Source organism: Mastomys coucha, unplaced genomic scaffold (assembly GCF_008632895.1).
Source record: "Mastomys coucha isolate ucsf_1 unplaced genomic scaffold, UCSF_Mcou_1 pScaffold23, whole genome shotgun sequence".
NCBI lineage: Eukaryota > Metazoa > Chordata > Mammalia > Rodentia > Muridae > Mastomys > Mastomys coucha.
Window position 1 is genome coordinate 69,909,486 of NW_022196906.1, and position 22,760 is coordinate 69,932,245.

Consider the following 22,760-nt stretch of genomic DNA (forward strand, 5'->3'; position numbering starts at 1 on the left):
CTCAATCCATTTCAGCTATGCGCTCTCCTGGCCCTCTCTCCTGCCCCTCTCTCTTGGTTCTCTCTTCTCTTCCTGTCTCCAGCTCACGGGCTTCCCTTCCCTTCAGCTCTTGACCCCCTCTCTCTCGCCCCTCTCTCTTCGTTCTCTCTTCTCTTCCCCTCTCATTCTCCTTCCTCTCTCTCATGGCCTGCTTCAGTCTGCTGGCCATATTCTGTCTCCTACTTTCTCTCTCAGCCTGAGACTCTTCCAGATGCCTCTGGCTCCACTCTTCCCTCATATCTACAATAAAAACCTTCCTCTCAACCATGCCTTGGAGCAAATAATGTCCTCATTTTTACACACAATAAAGCTACCACTTCTCTGGTTTTCTCCCTGTAATTCTTGGTTCCATGGTCCTTCCTGATCACCTTTTCCAGCACCACCTATATACCAGCTCTTGCAGGCATCAAGCCAGTGTTCTAGAATGTTCTAGAGGCAGGAGTATTGAGGCTAAGGTAGACTTCAAGTATTTGTAAGTACTGAAGGTGACCTGGAAGTCATTGAGCCACGATGGAGTATGGGATTCACTCTGTTTAGGCTGTAACCAGTGCTGTTTAAAGGCCAGCATTATAAACAGGTTTTTCCAGGAGCTTAACTGGAGGAAGTATGACCTTGGTTGTAGGAGGCAGGAAAACCAAATAAAATCTTTTTTCCCTGAGATAGAGGTAGGGAAGATACACGCCTGGTTTTGTTCTTCCCATTCTACTGGGAATGGAGTCAGGCTCCCATCCCATTCCTCTTGCCTTGAACTCTGAAGCATCTATAAAAAGAATAAAATACTGCCTATTCTGTGTTATGGAAATCTTCATTCCTAAGTCCTGACATTGACATGGTCATTTCAGACTTTGGTTTCCTAAAGGGACACTGGTATAGCCATTTAACTACTGTGATAAATGTTTCATATATTTGTTTATAAAAAAATAACTATGGATAAAGATTAATAAGGGCAAGGATATATGAATGTTTAAAATTGCTTAGAGCAGTGGTTCTCAACCTGTGGGTTGTGACCCTTTGGGGGTAGTTGAACAACCCTTTCTCAAGAGTCACCTAAGACCATGGAAAACACAAGTATTTATATTACAATTCATAACAATAGCAACATTACAGGTTTTTTTTTTTTGGTTTGGTTTGTTTTTTTTTTTTTTTTTTTTTTTTGATTTCCGAGACAGTGTTTCTCTGTGTATCCCTGGCTGTCCTGGAACTCACTCTGTAGACCAGGCTGGCCTCGAACTCAGAAATCCACCTGCCTCTGCCTCCCAAGTCCTGGGATTAAAGGCATACACCATCACCACCCGGCTTGCAACATTACAGTTTTACAGTAGCAACCAAACTGATTTTATGATTGGGGGTCATCCAACATGAATAACTGTATTAAAGGGTCAAAACATTTGGAAGGTTGAGAGCCTCAGGCCTAGAGGAAGAAGGTCCTCTGACTTGCAGTGGCTCCCTGAGGCAGCAGATGACCTTGGTGCCCCCAAATCAGCTTCTTCCTCCCTCTAGACATCCTTCATCTCGTTTCAAGATTTCCCTTGCCTTCTCTTCCAGTTGCCTCATGGAACCGACGAAAACTGGCTTCAAAAGCTGTATAACAATTTTGTCAACAAGAACTCTTTATTCGAGAAGCCTCGAATGTCAAACTCATCCTTCATCATCCAACATTTTGCTGACAAGGTACAGTGACGTCTTGACAGATGTGCCATACCCAGGCCAGAACTTTTCTGGTGTGATTGGATTCAAGTCCCATTTCGGGGAGCTGGGGAGACAGCAGGTCAGTAATGTGTTTGTCTTACAAACATGAGGACCTGAGTTCAATCCCCAGGTCCCTTTGTAAGACAAACTAGGCATGGCGACACATATCTGTAATCCATTAGAGAGAAGGGGTTTTACTGCAGGTAAAAGAGAAAAAAACCCAGAGGTATCTGGAAGAGTCCAGAGCAGAGAAAGAAGCAGACTGGGCATGCCCTGGGCTAACGTTGAGAGAAGAAAGAATAGCAGGAGGGAATAGTGGATAGATAGCAAGAAAATAGTGAGAAAGAGAGAGAGAGACAGAAAGACAGAGACAGAGAGAGACAGAGAAAGAGAGAGACTGGTGAGATAGTGAGATAGCAAGAGCAGAAGTAGAAGAGAATAGCAGGTTATAAGAACAAGTATCTGTGGGAGAGAAGCCCATGAACTGGAGCAAGCCTGGGGGTTTGTGTAGGAAGCCAGCTCCGACATGACAGGTAAACTCAGGCGATTGATTGCTCAGCAACCTTTCCTCTGAGGGAACAAAACTTGACTCACAAGTTCCTGAGAAATACTGGCTTATAAACACCAGAAATCCTTCTATAGTCCAGATTGAATTCATTTCTGGATATATATACTGCCTGAGACCTAACAAACACACACACACATGCATACACGCACACACACACACACACACACACACACTCACACACATGCACACACATATGTACACACACATGTACACACACAGACACACACACATACACATACACACACACACACACACACACACACACACACACACAAGGGCCTGGGAGTATAACTCAGTGCTAGAATACATGCTTAGTGCATGTAAAGCCCTGGGGTTGATCCTATGTGTGACAAAGGAAAGAAGAGGAGAGAAGAAACAAGCTTGTACCTGATGCTCTGGCCTCTGGGCTAACGGGCCTCTCTCTGCCCAGGTGGAGTACCAGTGTGAAGGGTTCCTGGAGAAGAACAGAGACACTGTCTATGACATGCTGGTTGAAATCCTCAGAGCAAGCAAGGTTAGCAGGGTTCCCAGGGGCACTGGCTGCTGCTGATTGTGTAAGAAAGGGTAGAGTTGGAGAGAGAGGAGCTACTGGGCAACACCTCCAAGTGTTTTTTGGTTTTTTGTTTTTTTGTTTTTTAATTTCCTTCTTTTTCCAAGTTGAATAAAATTCCAGTATATCCATGCGCCACATTCTATTTGTTTTAGAACTGGGGGTAAAGTATGTTTTAGCATCTGAAAGCATTGCCAGTTGTACACATGCAGACGACAGAAAGGGGACAGCTAACACAGCTGGCCAGTCGGGAAAGCGCAGTTCACATCTGGCTCCTTCACTGACTCATAGGAATGTGAGACTAGCTGGGGTCAGGCCACAGACTCCCTCACTTCTGGGGACACAGCAGTGACCATGCCTGATGAACGAGTCTTCCCAGGGGCACATAGTGGAAGGCATGTCCCTTCACACATACACAAGCCCACGGCACTAAAGAAATCCAAAACGAAGGAGCTAGGGAGATGTCAGTGAGTAAAACGGCTGCCTTGCAAGCATGAGGACTTAAATTGGATCCTCAGCACCCATGTCAGAAAACAAAAAACAAACCAACTAAACAAACGAACAAAAAAACCACTTGCCTATAGTCCCAGCACCGAGAAAGCAGAGACAGGCAGATCCTTGGCGCTTGCTGCCCAGCTAGAGTGGCCAAGTTGCTAAGCTCCAGAGGTTCAGTGAGAGATCTCATCTCAAAATATAAGGCAATGAATGACTCAAGACACACCCAGTGTCAATACACACACACACACACACACACACACACACACACACACACACACACACACACACACCTGCATACACATTAAAAAAAGAAAGAAAGAAAATCAAACCAAGTACAAGGAGTGTGGCCTTGGGCATCAGGTTCTAGAATCTACTGTTTGGTGTGATGAACGTTATCTCCAAATGAATGCCTCATGGCCATTTTCTTTTTCCACTTCAAACCTTTCCTGATAAAACTTGAAGAAGAAGGTATTTCATAGATAGGTCTTTGTTTTATAATCACATTTATTTCCCTCTCTCAGAAGATCCAGTCCCCTTTTTAGAGGCCAAGATCCTTTGACAGTTCCCTCAAGGAGCCCAGGCAATAGCCCTGAAGAGTATAAACAAATGCCACACTCAGCAAAGCAGCTGGCAGGGAGCATTCGGGTCCTGACTTTCCCATCTCCTGGCAGCCCCCAAGCTTACCCCAGGGTCCTGTCTAGAAGCCATCTTACAGACTAGGTCTGTCTCCTGAGCTGACAGGTAGGAACTCCTGACTCAGTCACTGCCCAAGGGCACAGGGCTGTTGTCCACTTTAAAAGAAAGAAGAGCGACTGAAGACGAGACCCTTGAGACAGCTGAAGCACAGCAGAGTATGGATGCCCTAAAAAAGGAGCAAATAAAGATGAGAGAGCAGAGGCAGGACCAAGGCCAGCCTGATGTACATTCATAACTAGGTATAGGTCAGCTGGGCTAAACCATGAGACCCTGCCTCAAAAACCCAAAGGGTCTGAGGAGCTAGCTCAGTCAGGAAGTGCTTGCCATACAATAATGAGAGCTTGAATCTGAGTCCCAGAACCCATGTAAAAACAAACAAACAAACAAACAAAAACAGGTACACACGAGGAACCTCAGCAAGTAGGGAGGCAGAAACAGGGATTTTCTGGTCTTCTTGTACTCTGATTTGGGTAAGCTCCAACTCTCCGTGAGAGGCCCTGCCTCAAAAACAAGGTTGACAGTGTTCTAAAGATGCAACACCTAAGATGGTCCTTTGGCTTCCATATGCATGCGTATGCATGTGTACATGCCCTTTCACACACACTATACATGAAAGCATCCACATATACACATAGATATAGGGATATGGACTCAACATTGTTAGCGGGGGGGAGGGGGTGGCCGGATAATACTCTAAAGGCCTTGATTTATAAGTAGGGCTTTGATCTGCAAAAAGGAGTTGCTGGGCCGTGAAGAGAGTCTAGCTGAGCCAAAGGGTAGTCTAGTAGGGGCAGGAGATTTCTCTCGTCTTCCGCCAGATAGAGCAGTGCATGCATACAGACACTTGCACAGCTGTCCTCTCTCTCCCAGTCCCAGGAAGCCAGGGGTATCACTGTCCAGGAGGCCCTCCCTATATAATGGAGTTCTGGTTGTGGAGGTGGCTGGGGCCATCGCCCGGGACCCTCTCATTGAGATAGCTGTCATGATTGTGTATTTGGTGTGTGCTGGTGGGAATACTAAAACCCTCCCTTGTTCCCTTCCAGTTTCCTCTCTGTGCCGCCTTTTTTCAAGAAAGCCCTGTTCCGTCTTCTCCTTTTGGGGCAATGATCACAGTTAAATCTGCAAAGCAGGTCATTAAGCCAAACACCAAACACTTCCGGACCACAGTTGGGAACAAGGTACCCAGGAGTGAGGTGGGAGGTAGGAGGTGGCTATCAGTAAGGCCAGGGTCTGGGGAGCCAGACAACCGTGGGCCCCACAGCCCAGACCTGGCTTTAGACAGCAGGCCTCTTCCAAACTATTCGTTAAACTCCTAACTTCAACTTAGCACATCCCAGTGCCCCCTCCCTACCCGTGAAGAGTCAAATGGTATATTAGTTTTCTGCTGCCAGAGAACCCTGGTTAGGTAGGATGCGCCTATAAACCATAGTCGTAGTGCAAAACCTGCCCTGACAGATGCTTGTATGAAATTACCTCTTCTTTTGAAAGAATTTTTAAAACTTTTCTTTATGTGTATAGCTGTGTGTGTGTATTTGTCAGGGTAGAATGTACACAGGTAATCACAGAGGCCAGCAAAGGGTGTTGGATACCCTGGAGCTAGAGATTCAGGCATCTATGAACCACACAATGGGAGTGCTGGGACCAAGACTGAAGTCCTTCAGTAGAGCCCCAAGTTCTCTTAACGACTGAGCCATGTCTCCAGCCCCAGAGTTACCTCTTCTTACTGATCATCTTTATTATCTTGCCGTAAGCAATGTTGTTACAGAGTAACTTCTGATCTCTGGCCCTGCTCCCTAGTTCCGCAGCTCTCTGTACTTGCTCATGGAAACCCTCAATGCTACCACACCCCACTACGTCCGGTGCATCAAGCCTAATGATGAGAAAATGCCCTTTGAGTAAGTATTCCTGTCACAGAAAGGAAAGCCCTGCAAAAGTGACATCCTACGGTGACCAAAGGCAACTTCGGGAAGAAAGGTTTTGAGCTAATGGTTCCAGAGGGAGATTCTCTCTAATGGTGGAGGAGGCAAGGCAGCAGGCACCCAGAGCAAAAAGCTAAGATCTAGCATCTCCGTTCACATGCAGGAAGCAGAGAGAGCAAACTGCAAAAGGGCCAAGGCTACAAACTCTCCAAGCACTCCCCCGCCCTCCCCCCAACACACACACACACACACACACACACACACACAGTGTGCTTCCTCCATACAGCAAGGCTCCAACTCCTAAAGGTTCCATAACCTTCCCAAACAGGTTCCACCTGGGACTAAGTCATGTCTGGCAGTGGTGGCGCATGCCTTTAATCCCAGTGCTTGGGAGGCAGAGGCAGGTGGATTTCTGAGTTTGAGATGAGCCTGGTTTACAGAGTGAGTTCCAGGACAGCCAGAGCTACACAGAGAAACCCTGTCTCAAAACAAACGAACAAAACCAAAAATCCTAGCCTGTGGGAGTCTTTTCCTCATTCAAATCACCAAGATTTTGGAGTTTTCTGAGATTTTTCATGAACTTTCCTGTTTCTGGGTTCTTTAATGGTTCAAGCAGGGTTGTTTTTTTTTTTTTTTTTTTTTTTTTTTTTGCACCACTTCTCTGGTTAGACCACCTCATCTCCAGGGCTGAGCAAAGGAGCTCAGCTTGAAATGATTGTCTGCAAGCCAAGATTAGAAACCCAGGACCCAGCCTCCCTGTGTATGTAAGGGAGCATGTGTGTCTGTGGACTACCAACAGTGTTAGACCTGTGCCCCAAGCTACTGTAGGGTACTTTGTAAGGGGCATCCCTCCGTTGGATAGGGGCTAGAATGTTACTGCCCACACATCTTTTTACCTGGTTGGTATGTATATTTTCCTCCACAAAGTGGCCTGACCTCCTTCCCCTACTTCTACACCCCCAGCTTCTAGACTGTTTCACAGAGAGACTATTCCAGAACATTCTGTCTGTGCATCTTGTGCTCTGTATGTGTGTTGGAGGTGAAGGGACAATGGGGCTGAATCCTACTGCCTGGGGGCCTGAAGTCCAGGCCTCCCTATGCACATGGTCTACGTCATTCCATAGCTGCAAGGCCCTAACACATTATAAAATTGCTTTCAGGTTTGACTCCAAGCGGATTGTCCAGCAGCTGCGAGCCTGTGGCGTTTTAGAAACAATTCGAATCAGTGCCCAGAGCTATCCTTCCAGGTAGGTTGCTGTGAGTTCCAGAGCCACCAAAGGGGACCACATCCATTGATAGAAAGTTTAATCAGGAGGAATCAAACTGGTTTAGTGTGTGTGTTTGGGAATTGAATGCCTACATGCATGTGTGCATGTGTACATGAGAGATGGGTGTGGACTTAGTAGCCCAGGAGGTAGTGTGAAGACTTAGTTGAGTTAAACAGGAACTGGATGGCCCTTGTGGAAAGTGGTTGACTGTAGGGGACAGATAAGGGAAGCAATCGCTTTTCCTGGCAAACAGAAAGTGGCTTCACTGATTCCTGAGGAATACTGAGTTCAAGTTTTTGTTTGCCTGATAGCTGGGAGCCATCCTCCTGTTTCCCCAGTCAGAGTCCAGCCCGAGCTAAGCCCAGGCTGTCCTTTGGGATACCATCCATGACACCACCTTTGAGGTGGTCCACTTAGGACCTGACAGTTATCAGTCCTCATTCAAGTGTTTGCTGAAAACAGAGAATGTGGTGGTGATATTTTTTTTTTTTGCATGCTTTGCATTTTGTAAGGTGCATTATCATGGGAGAGGGACAGGTGAGAAGTACCCACCTTCCTTCATCGTGACAAAAATCTCCAAGGAGATGAGGGAGATGCATTTATTTTGGCTTATGGTGTCAAAGGTTGTATTCCATGGCCATTTGGCTCTGCTGCTTCTGGGCACAGCATTGTGGCAAGGGGTACGTGTGGACCACAGTGGTCTACTTCACTGCAGGCAAGAGGCAGTCAGAGGGATAAGAAGGGACAAAGCCATACCCACAGTGAGCTACTGCCTCCAACCCAGCCCTATCTCCTTCTTGGTTTCTACTCCTCCCACCACCACCCCCAAGAATAGCATCAAATTCAGACTCCATCCTTGAGCTAACCCATTAGTTAGGCCAGAGCCCTCACAATTCAATCTCTTTCAAGAGCCTCACCTCTGAATACCACACTAAGGACCTAGCCTTCCACATCCAAGTCTTTGGGAAATATGGAATGTCAAAACTGTGACACAAGTGCTATGAGTATCTCAGAAGCTACCAGTAACCCAGCCCCCATCTCAGCTGCCACTGCTGATCCCAGCTGCCTTGTCAGGACGGGAGCTGAGGAGGGTCAGAGGGACGGAGGATTGGTTAAATCAGTTCATAGAGAAGATACACATGCTGGGTGGTCTTGGTGGTGACACAGAGAGGGTCACCAGAGCAGGCTCCTCCATGTCCCCCGTGAGAGTGGGGAGTGGCTGGGGGTGGTGCAGCACAGCATGAAGAACCTCCCCATGATACACCTGCCCTGTTCTCTCTGATTTCTCAGGTGGACATACCTCGAGTTCTACAGCCGCTATGGCATCCTCATGACCCAGCAGGAGCTGTCCCTGAGTGATAAGAAGGAAGTGTGCAAGGTGGTTTTGCACAGGCTCATCCAGGTTGGTCTTGCCTGCTGGGCTCTTTCCAGCAGTATTCCTCTCAAGCGTATCCCTTCATGTGCTAGTAAGATAGCAGCAGTCATGTCCCCTGTGGCAAGATCCCTTAACAGCCGGCATCTCCTGTGGAGATCCAAACCCTGGATTCCACAGCCATCCTCCCATGATCCAATACCATCCTCCAGGAGTCCGGGTCACAGGACACAATCCGATGAGGCACTAACCCAGCAAAAGTGTGTTGCTCAGCATGAATTGAGATCATTGCTGAGGTGGCGAGTTGGGACAGAAAGGAGATGACAAGCTATGACAGTCAGGAAATGGAATAGGGTTGTGAAGATGGCAAGCTATGATGGCCAGGAGATGGGACAGGGACTTGAACCCAAAACCAAGACAGAAAACAATATGCACCTTGAAGTAGAAGTTTCTAGATTGTGATTCTGTTTTTTTCTTCCTTGTGCATAAATAATACCAATGATTTGAGAATCTTTTGACTCTCTCAAATTGAAAAAAAAAGACAAACTTTATTTTATAGTTCTATCTTTCTTCTCTTCCAGGATTCTAACCAGTATCAGTTTGGTAGAACCAAAATTTTCTTCAGAGCAGGGCAAGTGGCTTATTTAGAGAAACTCCGCTTGGATAAACTGAGACAGGATTGTATCATGATTCAAAAGCACGTGCGGGGCTGGCTGCAGCGGCGGAAGTTCCTCCGCGAGAGACGAGCTGCCCTGACTATCCAGCAGTACTTCCGGGGTCAGCAGACAGTGAGGTGAGTGGACGAGGAAGGTGGCACTGGGGTTATATCCATTACTTCCCATGTTGACGAACAGCGGGGTACACTGGACCCATGGACAGCAGCTAGACCACAGGGCTTTGTCTGTCGACGTACCCATGAGGAGGATCAGCTGAGGACGAAGCCCCTTGTCTTGCTCCATGGACACAGGTGTGAGTCAGAAGTCCCCACCAGTGACCATGACGAGCCTGGATATGAGAAGGGCCTGTCTTGTGTGCCAGCTCTTCCCAGGCAGGACGGCTTTTCTTTTTCTACAATATAATATAGAGATTATTCCATGGTTATTTTACTTATATTTCTTGATCATTCATAAATTTTCATTGTCATGGACTTCTCCTATTCTACATATTCTGACATTCTGAAGAGAAGAGCCTATGTTTACTTCCTATAGTTTAGGCAGATGTTAAAACATTTTTCTTTTTTTTTTTCAAGACAGGGTTTCTCTGTGTAGCCTTGGCTGTCCTGGAACTCACTCTGTAGACCAGGCTGGCCTCGAATTCAGAAATCGCCTGTCTCTGCCTCCCAAGTGCTGGGATTAAAGGTGCGCACCACCACTGCCTGGCTAACATTTTTCAGTGTGGGGCCAGATAATAACTATTGGAGGCCTTAACAGTTCATACCTCTGATTCAACTTCTGCCATTATAGCCTGAAAGTCTGTTTTCTGTAGCTGTAAGAAAGGGCCTGAGGCCTGACACTTTATAAAGAAAAGAGATTTATTCAGATACAGTTTTGGAGTATTAGTTGTTTTAGCCTCTGATAATGGCCTCTTTTGTTGTTGTGTTGTATTGTGGCACAGTGTGACCAAGAAAGTAGCCAGAAACAGCCATGTGGAAGAGGGACCAAGTGCCTGGGGTTTCCTCTCTCTATATAAATCCACTCTCTTCAAGTGTGGCAGTGTATCCTGTAATCCTAGCACTCAGGAGACTGAGTCAGGAAAAGACTGGGTTTGAGGCCAGGCTGGGCTGCATAATGAGTAGTAGGCCAGTGAAGACTTCGTAGCAAGACCCTGTCTCTAAATAAGTAAGTAGATAAGGGCTGCAGGGGAGAGTGCTTGCTGGAGGTTTAACCACTAAGGACAGCTTGTATCCAAGCACCATATAAAAACAGCCGGGCTTGTCCACACATGCCTATAACCAGGAAGGCAGGAAGACGGCTGGGGCTTGCTGGTCACTAGCCTAGCTTCAGTTTCAACAAGAGACCTAGTCTCAAGTGAATAAGGCAGAGAGTGAGAGTAGGAACATCACATTCTTCTCTGGCTTCCTTGTGAGCATGAGCCACACACCTGTGCATATGTACCATGCTGTCATACACATAAGAAGATACATTTGAAGATAAAAAGGATAAAACCCACTCCCCTTGGCTCTCACTCCTATTGAACTATGTCAGAGGCCACATCACCAGGCCACCCCCTTACAGTCACAAAACAAGCAAGGGTCAAATGTCCAGCTCGTGAACTTTCTGGGAACCTGCCAGAGGCTAGCTCCAGGTGTGTTCCTCTGAGGCTTGATGATCTCAGGCATAGCCAATTTGACCTACAGATCATAGTCTGCCAGCTCCAGATCTGCAGCTTCCAACCCATCTTCCACAAATGGACGGATGAGCAAGCAGGGTCCCGGGGCACTGTCTCGTCATCACAGTCTCTCTGAACCTGCGCTGTGAGCCTGTGCACCCATGTGTGCCTGTGTATTAAGTGGCCCAAGCAGACCCTGTATAGGGGATCCCACATGGCTCCTCAGAGCCACAATGAGGTCAGGGTAAGCACAGACGGGCCTGAAGATGCATCAGGATGAACTATTTGATGGTAGAGATATAAGAACCTGAGAAGCTCCCAGCCCTGTCACTGAAAGGTGCCACCCACTCTCTGGTTCGTGGTGAAGGCTGAGGCTCTGGCCACCCACTCACACTGCCATCTCTTCACCCAAGGAAGGCCATCACTGCCACTGCTTTGAAGGAGGCCTGGGCAGCCATCATCCTCCAGAAGCATTGCCGAGGCTACCTAGTCCGTAACCTGTACCAGCTGATTCGTGTGGCAACCATCACCATCCAGGCACACACCAGGGGCTTCCTAGCCAGGAGGCAGTACCGGAAGGTATGGGGTGGACTTAGGCTCCGGGGTTCTGGTGAGAGAGGTATCCTCACTGCCCCAGGGGTTTGCCCGAGAAGTTGCTTCAAAAGTCTGGGATGAAGGCTCAGTGGGTCGATAATGGGAAACTCCCGGTCTACACTGTGCAAGTGCTCCGGGGCTGGCTCTCCCAGTGGTGAAGGACCCTACAGAGAGAAACAGGAGGTCTGGCTGACATTTCACAAAGCTCCTTGTCCAGTTGCTGCAGGAGCACAAGGCAGTGATCCTTCAGAAGTATGCGAGGGCGTGGCTGGCCCGGCGCAGATTCCAGAACATCCGCAGGTTCGTGCTCAACATTCAGCTAACTTACAGGGTCCAGCGCTTGCAGAAGAAGCTGGAGGATCAGGTAGGCATCCATACGCGTCGGTGCATGTGTGTGTGTGTGTATGTGTGCATGTTCATATATATGTAGGGAGTATATGTAAGTGCACACACGTGTGTGTGCAGGTTTGATCACTCTATTGTTTTTGAAGCAAGGACTGTCAATCAAACCCAGAGCTCACTCACATTGCTAGTAACTCCTACTAGCCAGCTTTCTCTAGAAACCCCCTGGTTCTGCCTTCCAAGGCTGGAATTACAGGCATGCCACCATGCCCACCTGGCATTTTTGTGGATTCTAGAATCCCAAAGCACCTTGGCTTTGGAGGCAGCTCTTCCCCCTGCCTTCTGTGAGTCTATCTTGAATGAACCAGCTGTTCTGCCAAAGACCACCCCATGGTCACTGGAGATACCCAAGTTCCCTCTTAAGAAGCTTTTTGTTTTTGTTTTCAAATAGTCATACCCTGGCTCTGTGGATGAAGGTACAGCATATGATTTTTTTTTTGAGAGTAACACAATTCAGCCTTGAGCATTAAAGTTGTGGAGCCCCAGAGGCAGATAGGCCACGTGTGATGAGAGTCACCAGCTCAGGAAGGATCCACCTCAGGCAGTTCTCTGTGAAGAGGCCAGTAAATGTCACTTGTGGTAAAGGTGACTGTTGTCGATAGATGCCACCTTGGAGTGTGAGGCACGAATGCAGCAGCTGCTTCATTCTGAACTTAACCTCTGACCTCTGAGTCTTCCTCTAGAATAGAGAGAACCATGGGCTGGTGGAGAAGCTGACCAGCCTGGCCGCTCTGCGGGTTGGTGATCTGGAGAAGGTTCAAAAGCTGGAAGCAGAGCTGGAAAAAGCAGCTACCCACCGGCACAGCTATGAAGAGAAGGGCCGGAGATACAGGGACACGGTGGAGGAGGTCAGGAGTGTGCCACACGAGGGGCGAGGGGCGGTGTCTGCCTCCCTGTCTCTGATGGGAGAGCAGACAGATGGTGCCTGTGCTGCAGTAAAGTGGGGCCTCACGACACTGACAAGGGAGCCCAGAGGACTGGACTCTGAGGAGAAATGTGCTTAGGGAAGGGGTCAGCTTCCTGCCCTGTCTGCCTTTACAAGCTGACACAAGGCCCAAAGAGCACAGCTGGCTGCTTCCTCTCTTTCCTCTGTCACTTGTCCATCTGCCTGGGCCCTGAAGGCCTCCTTTCCCTGACCTTTGACTTAGGATCTGGGGAAGATTTTTATCTCTGTGGTTTAGTGAGAAATCCAAACATCCTTGATTAATAGCCTAACTTTGCTGCTGGCTAGTTGTGCAGCTTGGCTGAGTCACTGATCCTCTGAACTTTTGTTTTCTCCTGTTTAAAGCAGAAATGACAAAGGGGGGGGGCTGGAAAAAGATTTAAGGCTAAAGTTTTCATGTAAGATCATTTAGCTAGTGTCCACCATGGGCCCCACACAGACATGAACAGATGCATTCTAGCATTCTCTAACAGAGCTTCTTTTCGTTACTGTCTGTTCTCTTGTGCCTTCCAAAGTCTTGAGGCTCCCACATCAGTAGCCATAAGTCCCCAGAGGGCTTCCCTATGCCCTCTCTGTGACCTAGTGCATGGGGCACCCATACTGCTGCTGTGGCCCTTGCTGGCTCTTCCAGTCATGGCACTCCCCCACCAAGGCATCCACACTTCCAGCCCTGAGGCCTGTCATCAAGAGAGGCTGAAATAACAGACTGTGCCCTGTTCCCCCCTCCTCTGAGTCACAACAGTCTCAAAATGTGAATCCACCCTGTGTTGTTGCCACGGGCCGGCCGATCTGGGCCTCCCTCAACCCGCAGGAGAAGCGGGGGTCCTAGTCAGGTCGACAAGGCATAGGTGAAGAAATGATGGCAGACACATGAAGTATAAGATCTAAATGTATTTTTTAGAAATGGCATTAGACTTTTACAGACATTGCAAAAGAGAGATGGTAAATCTGGCAGCTCAATAGTTGAGGTACCTCTGAGGCTATCTGAAACATACTGAGTCTAAAGCAGCAGCTATCTCCTTTGAACTGGTGTTGTATCCCCAGGGCCCAAGCGCTCTGGGCCCGGGAGACTGCGGGATGCATGAATCTGAGTCTTAGCCCATCTAAGTTCTAGTGCTAGTCCTTCTCCTTGTCCTAGTCCAAGTCCTTCTTCTCCTTCCAGTCCTAGTGCTAGACTGAAGTAGGCAAGTGACCCCCACACCGAGGTCAGCAAGGTCTGGTAGCTAGGTGTGAAGCAGGAGGAAGAGGAGTGGAGCCCTCTCAGTTGAGGTATTATGCTAATTCTCTGGTTCTTGCTGGAGGCAGGCAGAGGGGAGTCCCAACCTAACACTTTTAGCTAATGTCCTAGAGTGAGGGAAACCCTTCAATTACTCTCTAGTACATAAAACATTAAACTAGGATAGTTGGAAACATTGGGTCGGCCAGGAGACAATGCCCAATCTTAACCATTTACAAATCATTTCTTGGGGTACCTTTATACCTTATTATGAGGCCTTGTTGACGATTGGAAAGACTAATCTGGAACACGTCTGAGTTAGGGGATACCAGCGACTAGTCTGAAATCCAGGAGGCACAGAATCCTTTTGGATTCTTATTGCCTCTTATCCTTTAATCAGGATTTTATCCCCGATATTTTGGATGTGACTGGAGTAGACAAGTGTGCGTAGCATGTTGTGAACTAAGGTGTTAGTTGTTAAACTACCCTGGGTACCCAGAACTCGGGAAAGGCCTGAGACATCCCTTGGACTTGAGCTCTTCTCCGAGATGTCAGCTGTCATGGCTGGGGAGGTGAGGAGTGATGTCTGATTTGAAGTCAGTCCCCTTGGGTCCCTGCTTTCTGTGACTGGCGCAGGCAGTTAGCACTGGCCGAGCCAAGCATATGTAGACTTCAGCGCTGAGCTTGTCACCCAGGCCAGTGGCAGGGACTTCTCCAAGGTCTCCTCATGTCCCTTCCCTTCACTAGAGATTGTCAAAGCTGCAGAAGCACAATGCGGAGCTGGAGTTACAGAGAGAGCGAGCAGAGCAGAAACTGCAAGAGAAGTCTGAGGAGCTGAAAGGTAGCCGGCGCTGGGTGTCACTCAGCACTGTGGGTACAATGGGGTCTCTCCAGTGTGTAGTTGGAACATCGTGCATCAAGGGGATAAGTGTGTATAAAAGGTGCGCACTTCACCCTGTCTGTGCCTCATAACCAGCACCCCTGAGGTTTTACCCAAGGAAGAGAGTGTGAGCATGTAGTGTATTGCATGTTTGTGTGTACTGTGTTGTTCATATGTGTGTGAGTGGGTGAGAGTTTGAATGTGTATGAGAATGTATGTGTAAGAGTATGTGAGTGTATGAGTAAGAGTGTTCATGAGCCTTCATGAGTGTGCAAGTATGTGGAGATGTATGTATGAGTGTGTGTGTCTTTGAACATGTGAGTGTATGTATGTGTTGTATGCAAGTGTGTAAGAGTCTCATGAGTGGCCAGAGAGACCTTGCACATGCTCTGTACAGCATGTGGACTCAAGGGGCACCAGGCCTGGGGTGCAGGGCTGAGTGGAGGAGTAGCCCAAGATGGAGGGAAGGTAGCCAGTGCCTTTAGGCCAGGATAGGACGCGACTTCTGGGGTTCCAGCAAGAAGGCGCACCCTGACCGTGGCCCAGGCTTTGGAGTCCTCTAGAGTCAGTGAAGAGCAGAGATGTCAAGGAAGAACCTGGAACCTGAGCAGGGAGGGGCTAACCCCACTGAAATGCTTTTATTATACCATCCTTGAGTGGTTGCTGGGACTGGGGGTGGGGGGGTGGGGGGGGAGGCGGGCAACTTCAGGAATGTAACTGAAAAACTGCCTGTTTGGTACCAGTGGCATGCTTGGGTGGATAATTTTATTTGAGTTGTTGTTTCTGAAGCCCCTAACCTACTTCTCTAGTTTATGAAGAATTGCATGTTGCCTCACCTTGGGTCTCGGCAGTAACAACCCCCCCTAGGTGGTTCTGGAGTGTGAGACACTTAAGACATTGTCTTGCAGATTTGTTTCAAAGATTGTTCTCTGTCTACAGAAAAAATGGACAAGCTCACCAGGCAGCTGTTTGATGACCTGCAGAAAGAAGAACAGCAGAGACTGTAAGAAATGCTTGCCTCAGGCCACCATGTCCCTCCCTCAGCTGGTCCATCCCTTCCCTTTCTTTCTGCTTTTCTCTCCCTCCCTTCCCTCCTATTCCCCCTTCCCCTTCTCTCCCCACTTCCCTTCCTTTCCCTTGTCTTCCCTTCCCTTGTCTGGTCTTATCTTTTTTTTGTTTGTTTGCTTATGACATGATCCCAGGTATCACTGGCTAGCCTTGAACCTCCTACATAGCCAAGGATGTCCTTGAACCTCTGATCTGCTGCCTCTCTCTCTGTGCATCACCACTGCTGGGTTATGCATTGCTGGGAGTGGATCCCAGGGCCTTGAGCTCTTGAGCTCACTGGGCAAGTCCTCCATCAGCAGAGCTACATCCCCATTCACTCTCTGCTCTTTTCTAGTTTGCTTCTCAGCTTGTAGCTAATATAACCCAGATCCTGGCAGGTAGGGGTTGGATGTTTTGAAGAAGTGGGATTTTTAGACTCTCGAGGTCCCAGTTCTACAATGTACAGTCTCAAATGATGCCCATGCTCTGAACTGTCCACACCACTCCAGCTGATGGATCCTCACTGGTCCCATGGCCTTGGGTTGGATCAGCCCCCTTCCGATCTCAATTATAAACCATTTGCTAATTATTAGAGATTCCAGTCTGGGCTCCTTTTCTCAGAAGGAGTCCATGGTTTATAGATCTAAGTAGGGGACATGTCAGAAGGCTGGGGAGATGTGGAATGTTCTCATCATGTTTCTTGGGAGACAGACCCAGGGAAGCCTGGGATGATGAGGTACTGCTTCTCTATGCAGTTAGCAGAAAACCATAGTCTAGGTAAGCAGGTGGGTAAGGAGATTTCCAAAGACTGCACCGGTTACCCTGAGCTCCCTTCTGCCCTGTCTGAGTGAGGCTGTGCAGGCCTGTGAAGTGAACAAAACTATGTCTGCCTTAGGCCTCCTCACAACTCCATTTGGCCCCTGGTCATCTATCTGTGTATCCTTGGCTCCTGCACAATCCTCAGAGGCACAAACTACTGGCAGACCCAACAGGTTCAGGCTTCCCATCTGAGGTTTGTTGTGCCTCAGACTCCAGGTTTAGTTTTGTTTTTGGTTTTTACTGCCCTCTTGAGAATACTGTAGTCATTTAGGAGGTTGGGGGGGGCGGAGAAGGTGTTACAAAGATTAAAGGTTTATTAACATCTACAAAAAGAGATGAAATAGAAATCTTTGCAGAGCATGGGTGTCTTCCTCAAAGCCTCCTCCTTTGGGCTATTAGAGCAAATCAATCAAGGCTCTGGATCGGCATCCCAGCATCAAGAAGCTGCAGGAGGCTCACAGAGCCCCTGGGGCTGTCTCCGTTCTGACCAGACCCTGTAGAATAAGCAAAGTTTGTCTGTGTCATGTGTCTCTTTATAGTTGTCATCTTAGTTTGTCATTACCTCTTCAATTCAGTGACCCTCTCACAAGGAATTCAGTTTCCACATACTTTGGGACACCTGGCTTTTGCCAAAATACATTCTAAAATTCTTAAAAACAAGGACTTGAGAGATGGCTCAATGGTTAAGAGTGCTTGCTGAACGACCAGAGTTCAAATCCCAGCACTCATGTAAGCTGGGTGTCCAAAGACACCTGTATCTCTAACTTGGAGGGGTGTGATGCCCTCTTCTGGCCTCCATGTGCAAAGGCGCAAGCATCAGGGTACACATGTGCGTATACTCACACATAAACACCTACTTTCACACATAGAGACACGTAAATACATAGATAGATAGATAGATAGATAGATAGATAGATAGATAGATAGATAGATAGATAGATAGATGGTGGATGGTTGATGAATGGATGGATGATGGATAGATAATCCTTAAATGTCCTGGAAGGCACGACCCCTGGATATAGAAATGGTCCACTGCTTATGTTCCTTTTCAGAAACTTGGGGCCAGAAGGGTTTTGTTTCAGTTTTTCATATTTTGGAGACTTGGCATAGACATCACTAAGAGAGCACCCCTCCTCCCTCAGTCCCAAATCCTAAATGTTTCAAAGATAGAAACCTCTCATTAGCACACTGATGGTGTAATTTTGGATTTTAGCATTTCTGATTTAGTTAGGGGGATTTGGGATGCTGCACCTGTATTTTTTTTCTATCCCAGCCCCCAAAAATTCAAAGCTACTTCTGGATACACTCTGCCCTTCAAATAGATTTTTTTTTATTGATTTAAGTTTTATTGTATTATGATGAGAAAAGATACATGATTTCAATTTATCTGAATGTTTTAACATTTAAAATAAGTAAATAGAATTATATCACATTCTTGTTTCCCTTTTGTACCCCAGCTCCTCCCAGAGACCCCCCATTCAATAACTGTAATACCTTTCATTTTTTTATTTTGTCATACTCTTTAAATTTTATAAAACATTGTAACAATAAAAATGAGTATTATAAAAATTGTTTGATATAAAACAACAGTCAATTGAACAGTCTTATGTAGATGCTTATCTACAGCAGTACTGAAAATACATACATTTTTCTCAATATAAATTTGAAATAACTCCAAACATATTAACTGTATATTTTAAAAATAACATATCACTATTAGTATTTTTTAATGAACATAAATAGATAAAGTCTTTTTGTTTCATTTTTAGTAGAGCTTAAAATCTTGTCTCTTACTGTGGTACAAGCCCAAAATAAGAACAATTTTTAGACATTGGAGTTCATTGTAATAAGACTGTACTTCAATGACCTCAACATCACTAAAGGATTTTATCTCCATTGTAGCTAAGCTGAGAGTTGACAGGTCTGCTGCACCAAGAAATGAATTGTAGGCATGATTTTTGGATAAAGATTTCCTGCTATGGTCAAAGCTAATTGACTTGAGTGATTGTCTTCATTCTCAGCCCACAGAGAACAGGTTACATTCATTTAAGAAATGGTGTGTGTGTTAAGATGATCTATCCATGAAGTCATTCATCAACTGTTTCAGTGAACAATGGTTCTGCTTGGAGAGTGACACAGACATTAGGTGAGGGTAAGAATCTGGTTCATTGTCTGTGATGATTCTGAAAAGCATTCATCTCAGAGAAAGAGTAACAAACATCAAGGAAAGCATTCAGTCTCACTCTTCGTTGTTCTCTTACAAGCCACCTCCCAAGTTAATTGTCTACATTTCTTTTGGCTGTATAAACTTTTGAAATATGTAAGCTGTTCTGAAAACCATAGTATAGTGTAAAAACATGAAATAAACAATCCTACTAATAGAGAGGCTGAAATAGGAGAAGCAAGATTTCAAGACCATTATGTTGTACACAGCAAGACACTGTCACATACAAACAAGCAGAAAGTGTATATGGATTGTACAATATTGGCCCTATTTCTCCAGTTACCAAAAGAGACCATTGGATAACAATCAACAAATTTCCAATTCCTCATAATTTTGAATTAGAATCAATTAGGGTAATTTGGTAATATTAGTTTTCATATTAAGATATTAAGAAAAAGTAATTGTTGCTTCCTGTTATTTTTGTTTATAGAGGTGGAATTAGGTTTGTGTGGATTTGTTGAAAGATTACTTTCTTGCTTCTTCTAGGGTGTAGTTTCACTCCTTATGTTGGTGTTTTCCATCTATTATCCTTTGTAGGGCTAGATTTGTGAAAAGGTATTGTGTAAATCTCATTTTGTTATGCAATATCTTGTTTTCTCCATCTATGGTAATTGAGAGTTTTGTTGGGCATAGTAGCCTGGGCTGGCATTTGTGTTCTAGGAGGGTCTGTATGACATCTGCCCAGGATCTTCTAGCTTTCATAGTCTCTGGTAAGAAGTCCAGTGTAATTCTGATAGACCTGCCTTTATATGTTACTTGATCTTTTTCCTTTACTGCTTTTAAAATTCTTTCTTTGTTTAGTGCATTTGATGTTTTGATCATTATATGATGGGAGGAATTTCTTTTCTGGTCCAGTCTATTTGGAGTTCTGTAGGCTTCTTGTATGTTGATGGGCATCTCTTTCTTTAGGTTAGGGAAGTTTTCTTCTATAATTTTGTTGAAGATATTTATTGGCCCTTTAAGTTGGGAGTCTTCACTCTCTTCTATGCCTATTATCCTTAGGTTTGGTCTTCTCATTGTGTCCTGGATTTCCTGGATGTTTGGGGTTAGGAGCTTTTTGCTTTTTGCATTTTCTTTGACTGTTATGTTAAATGTTTTCTATGGTGTCTTCTGCCCCTGAGATTCTCTCTTCTATCCCTTGTATTCTGTTGGTGATGCTTGATCTATGACTCCTGATCTCTTTCCTAGGTTCTCTAACTCCAGGGTTGTCTCCCATTGTGATTTCTTTATTGTTTCTATTTCCATTTTTAGATCCTGGATGGTTTTGTTCATTTCCTTTACCTGTTTTATTGTGTTTTCCTGTAGTTCTTTAAGGGATTTTTGTGTTTCCTCTTTAAGAGCTTCTAGCTCTTTACCTGTGTTCTCCAGTATTTCTTTGAGGGAATTATTTATGTCCTTCTTAAAGTCCTATATCATCATTATGAGAAGTGATTTTAGATCTGAATCTTGCTTTTCTGGTATGATGGTATGTCCAGGACTTGCTGTAGTGGGAGAATTGTGTTCTGATGATGCCAAGATCTTTGGCTTATTTTCTTATACTTGTCTCTGGCCACCTGGTTATCTCTAGTGCTTCCTGACCTGGCTAAATCTGACTGGTGTCTGTCCTACCTGTGATCCTGGTTGTGTCAGAACTCCTCAGTCAAGCTATCTCTGTGATCCTGTGATTTTGGGATCCTGTGATCCTGTGATCCTGGGCCGGTTAGAGCACCCGGGAGTGGAGCTTTCTCTGGGTGTTGTTGGACTGGCTGCAAAATTTGTGCCCAAAGTCTGCTCAGAGTACCGGCCCAGACATACTAGAAACAGCCCCTGCCACTGGGCAGCTGGCAGAGTTCCGAGGTGCCTGGGTCCCGCTGGTCCCAGTTACCTCCAGTGTTGGGACAGATGTTGTGTCCTCACCTACAATCCTCTGATCCTGGGCATGTTAGAGCACCTGGGAGTGGAGCTTCCTCTGGGTGTTTTGGGACTAGCTGCAAAATTTGTGCCCAAAGTCTGCTCGGGCAGACTAGCCCAGACAGACTTGAAGAAACCCATGCCACTGGGCTGGCAGAGTTCCTGTGTGCCTGAGTCCCGCTGGTCCCAGTTACCTCCAGTGTTGGGACAGATATTATATCCTGCACCTGTATTTTTTAAATCAGACCCCTGGGGGGTCCTGAGAACTTAGAAGGGCCAGGAGTTGACAGAATATGCCAGGTCTCTGCTGAGGGACGTACATCCTACCCAGGGAACAGTATGGAACCCAGTTGTGGCTTTGAGATCGCAAGCCCCAGCACCCACTATGCCTCTCTGTCCTGTGCTTTGTGATCCTCATAGAGTTCCTCACACTGGGTGATCTAGACTAAGAGAACAGGAAACTAGCCTCTCTGATGGCCACAGTGGATCCTAACCCACCTCTTCCTGTGGCATTGCGGTGCCTCCTCAATATTTTCATAACATTGTATATTGTCTTGTTCAAAGACTATAAGAATGACTCTAAGTTATATTTTCTTCTTTTACCATCTAGACTTCTTGAAAAAAGTTTTGAGCTAAAAACACAAGCCTATGAGAAACAGATAGAGTCTCTGAGAGAAGAAATTAAAGCCCTCAAGGATGAGAGGTCGCAGCTGCATTACCAGCTGGAGGAGGGACGGGTCACCTCTGACAGTCTGAAGGGAGAGGTGGCCCGCCTAAGCAAGCAGGCAAAGGTGTGTGCTGCCTTCGAGATCCTCCAGTGGATGCTCTTGATCTACAAAGAAACAGTGGAAATGCCTCAGATTCGGGGGTGGGGGGGAGTCTAGATGGGCTGTTCTTTTGTTAAGAGATTTATTGACACTATGGAGGAATTCTAAAGAAAGCTCAGGTGAGGCATTGCTAGGGACCATTCTTACAGACTCAGGCAAAATGAGGAGGTTGAGTAGCTGGTACTCAGGTTATCTTGGATTCCTGGGTGGCAGGGGAAGGGGTGTTACCTAGTGTTTGGGAACAGCCTTTGGGAAGTGAGAGTCTGAGTCACAGAGGGTGTTTTCTTTTATAGCAGATGAGAGGGTAGAAAGAGAAAGGGCTGCTGGAGGGAGGGGAGGAGTGGTCCCATAGCTGCTAGCCCCATCTTACTTTAGCATCTCTGAGTTCCCAAGGGATCAGACAACAGGAGCATCCATACAGACTGAAGGTACACAGCACTTGGATGTTCTATTCTCTCAGTCCCAGCTCTGGGCTGTCTGAAAGTGTATTTCATATTTGAAAACTCAGCTTCTAACACTCTAAGATTGTAACTCTACAGTTATTTAAATAGATTGACTAAAAGAATACTTCTTACTTAAATTATAAAATCAGGTGAACCCTTATTGTTTATCATGCTATAAATTTATGAATACCTTTACTGAAGTGAAATCGTTGCCATCTGCCATTTATACTGTTATCGGAAAATTCACATGCGTGCTCAGGAGGGACCTCAAGTGGGCTGGCCAGGCCTGGGGATGCAGCCTGGTTAGTAGACTGGCTTTCTAGCACATAGGAGCCCTGGCTTTGAACCTCAGAATACCAAAGTCAGAAATAGTGCTGCACTTCTGTAATCCTAGCTTGCGGTGTGGGAATCAATCGCATGTCCTTTCGAAGAGCAGCCAGTGCTCTTAACTGTAGGGCCATCTCTCCAGGATGGTCTTAAACTGGGGGAGTTGTGAGCCTGCACTTGAGGGAGGCACCAGTAGATGTCACTCCCTTCCTCTAATGCTT

The 22,760-nt window shown here is 46.4% G+C and overlaps 1 protein-coding gene across 1 annotated transcript in view; it reads left to right on the forward strand.

The window, feature by feature from the left end:
• The window catches only part of Myo5c (myosin VC), an 82,718-nt gene that overhangs the window by 36,567 nt on the left and 23,391 nt on the right, over positions 1-22,760 (forward strand). The window contains exons 13-25 of the mRNA XM_031345248.1: positions 1,585-1,710; positions 2,727-2,810; positions 5,084-5,218; positions 5,838-5,935; positions 7,120-7,206; positions 8,518-8,629; positions 9,181-9,392; positions 11,341-11,506; positions 11,739-11,885; positions 12,607-12,771; positions 14,830-14,923; positions 15,902-15,965; positions 21,553-21,733. Coding sequence (XP_031201108.1) covers positions 1,585-1,710; positions 2,727-2,810; positions 5,084-5,218; positions 5,838-5,935; positions 7,120-7,206; positions 8,518-8,629; positions 9,181-9,392; positions 11,341-11,506; positions 11,739-11,885; positions 12,607-12,771; positions 14,830-14,923; positions 15,902-15,965; positions 21,553-21,733 — 1,671 coding nt within the window. The remainder of the gene's footprint in view (positions 1-1,584; positions 1,711-2,726; positions 2,811-5,083; positions 5,219-5,837; positions 5,936-7,119; positions 7,207-8,517; positions 8,630-9,180; positions 9,393-11,340; positions 11,507-11,738; positions 11,886-12,606; positions 12,772-14,829; positions 14,924-15,901; positions 15,966-21,552; positions 21,734-22,760) is intronic.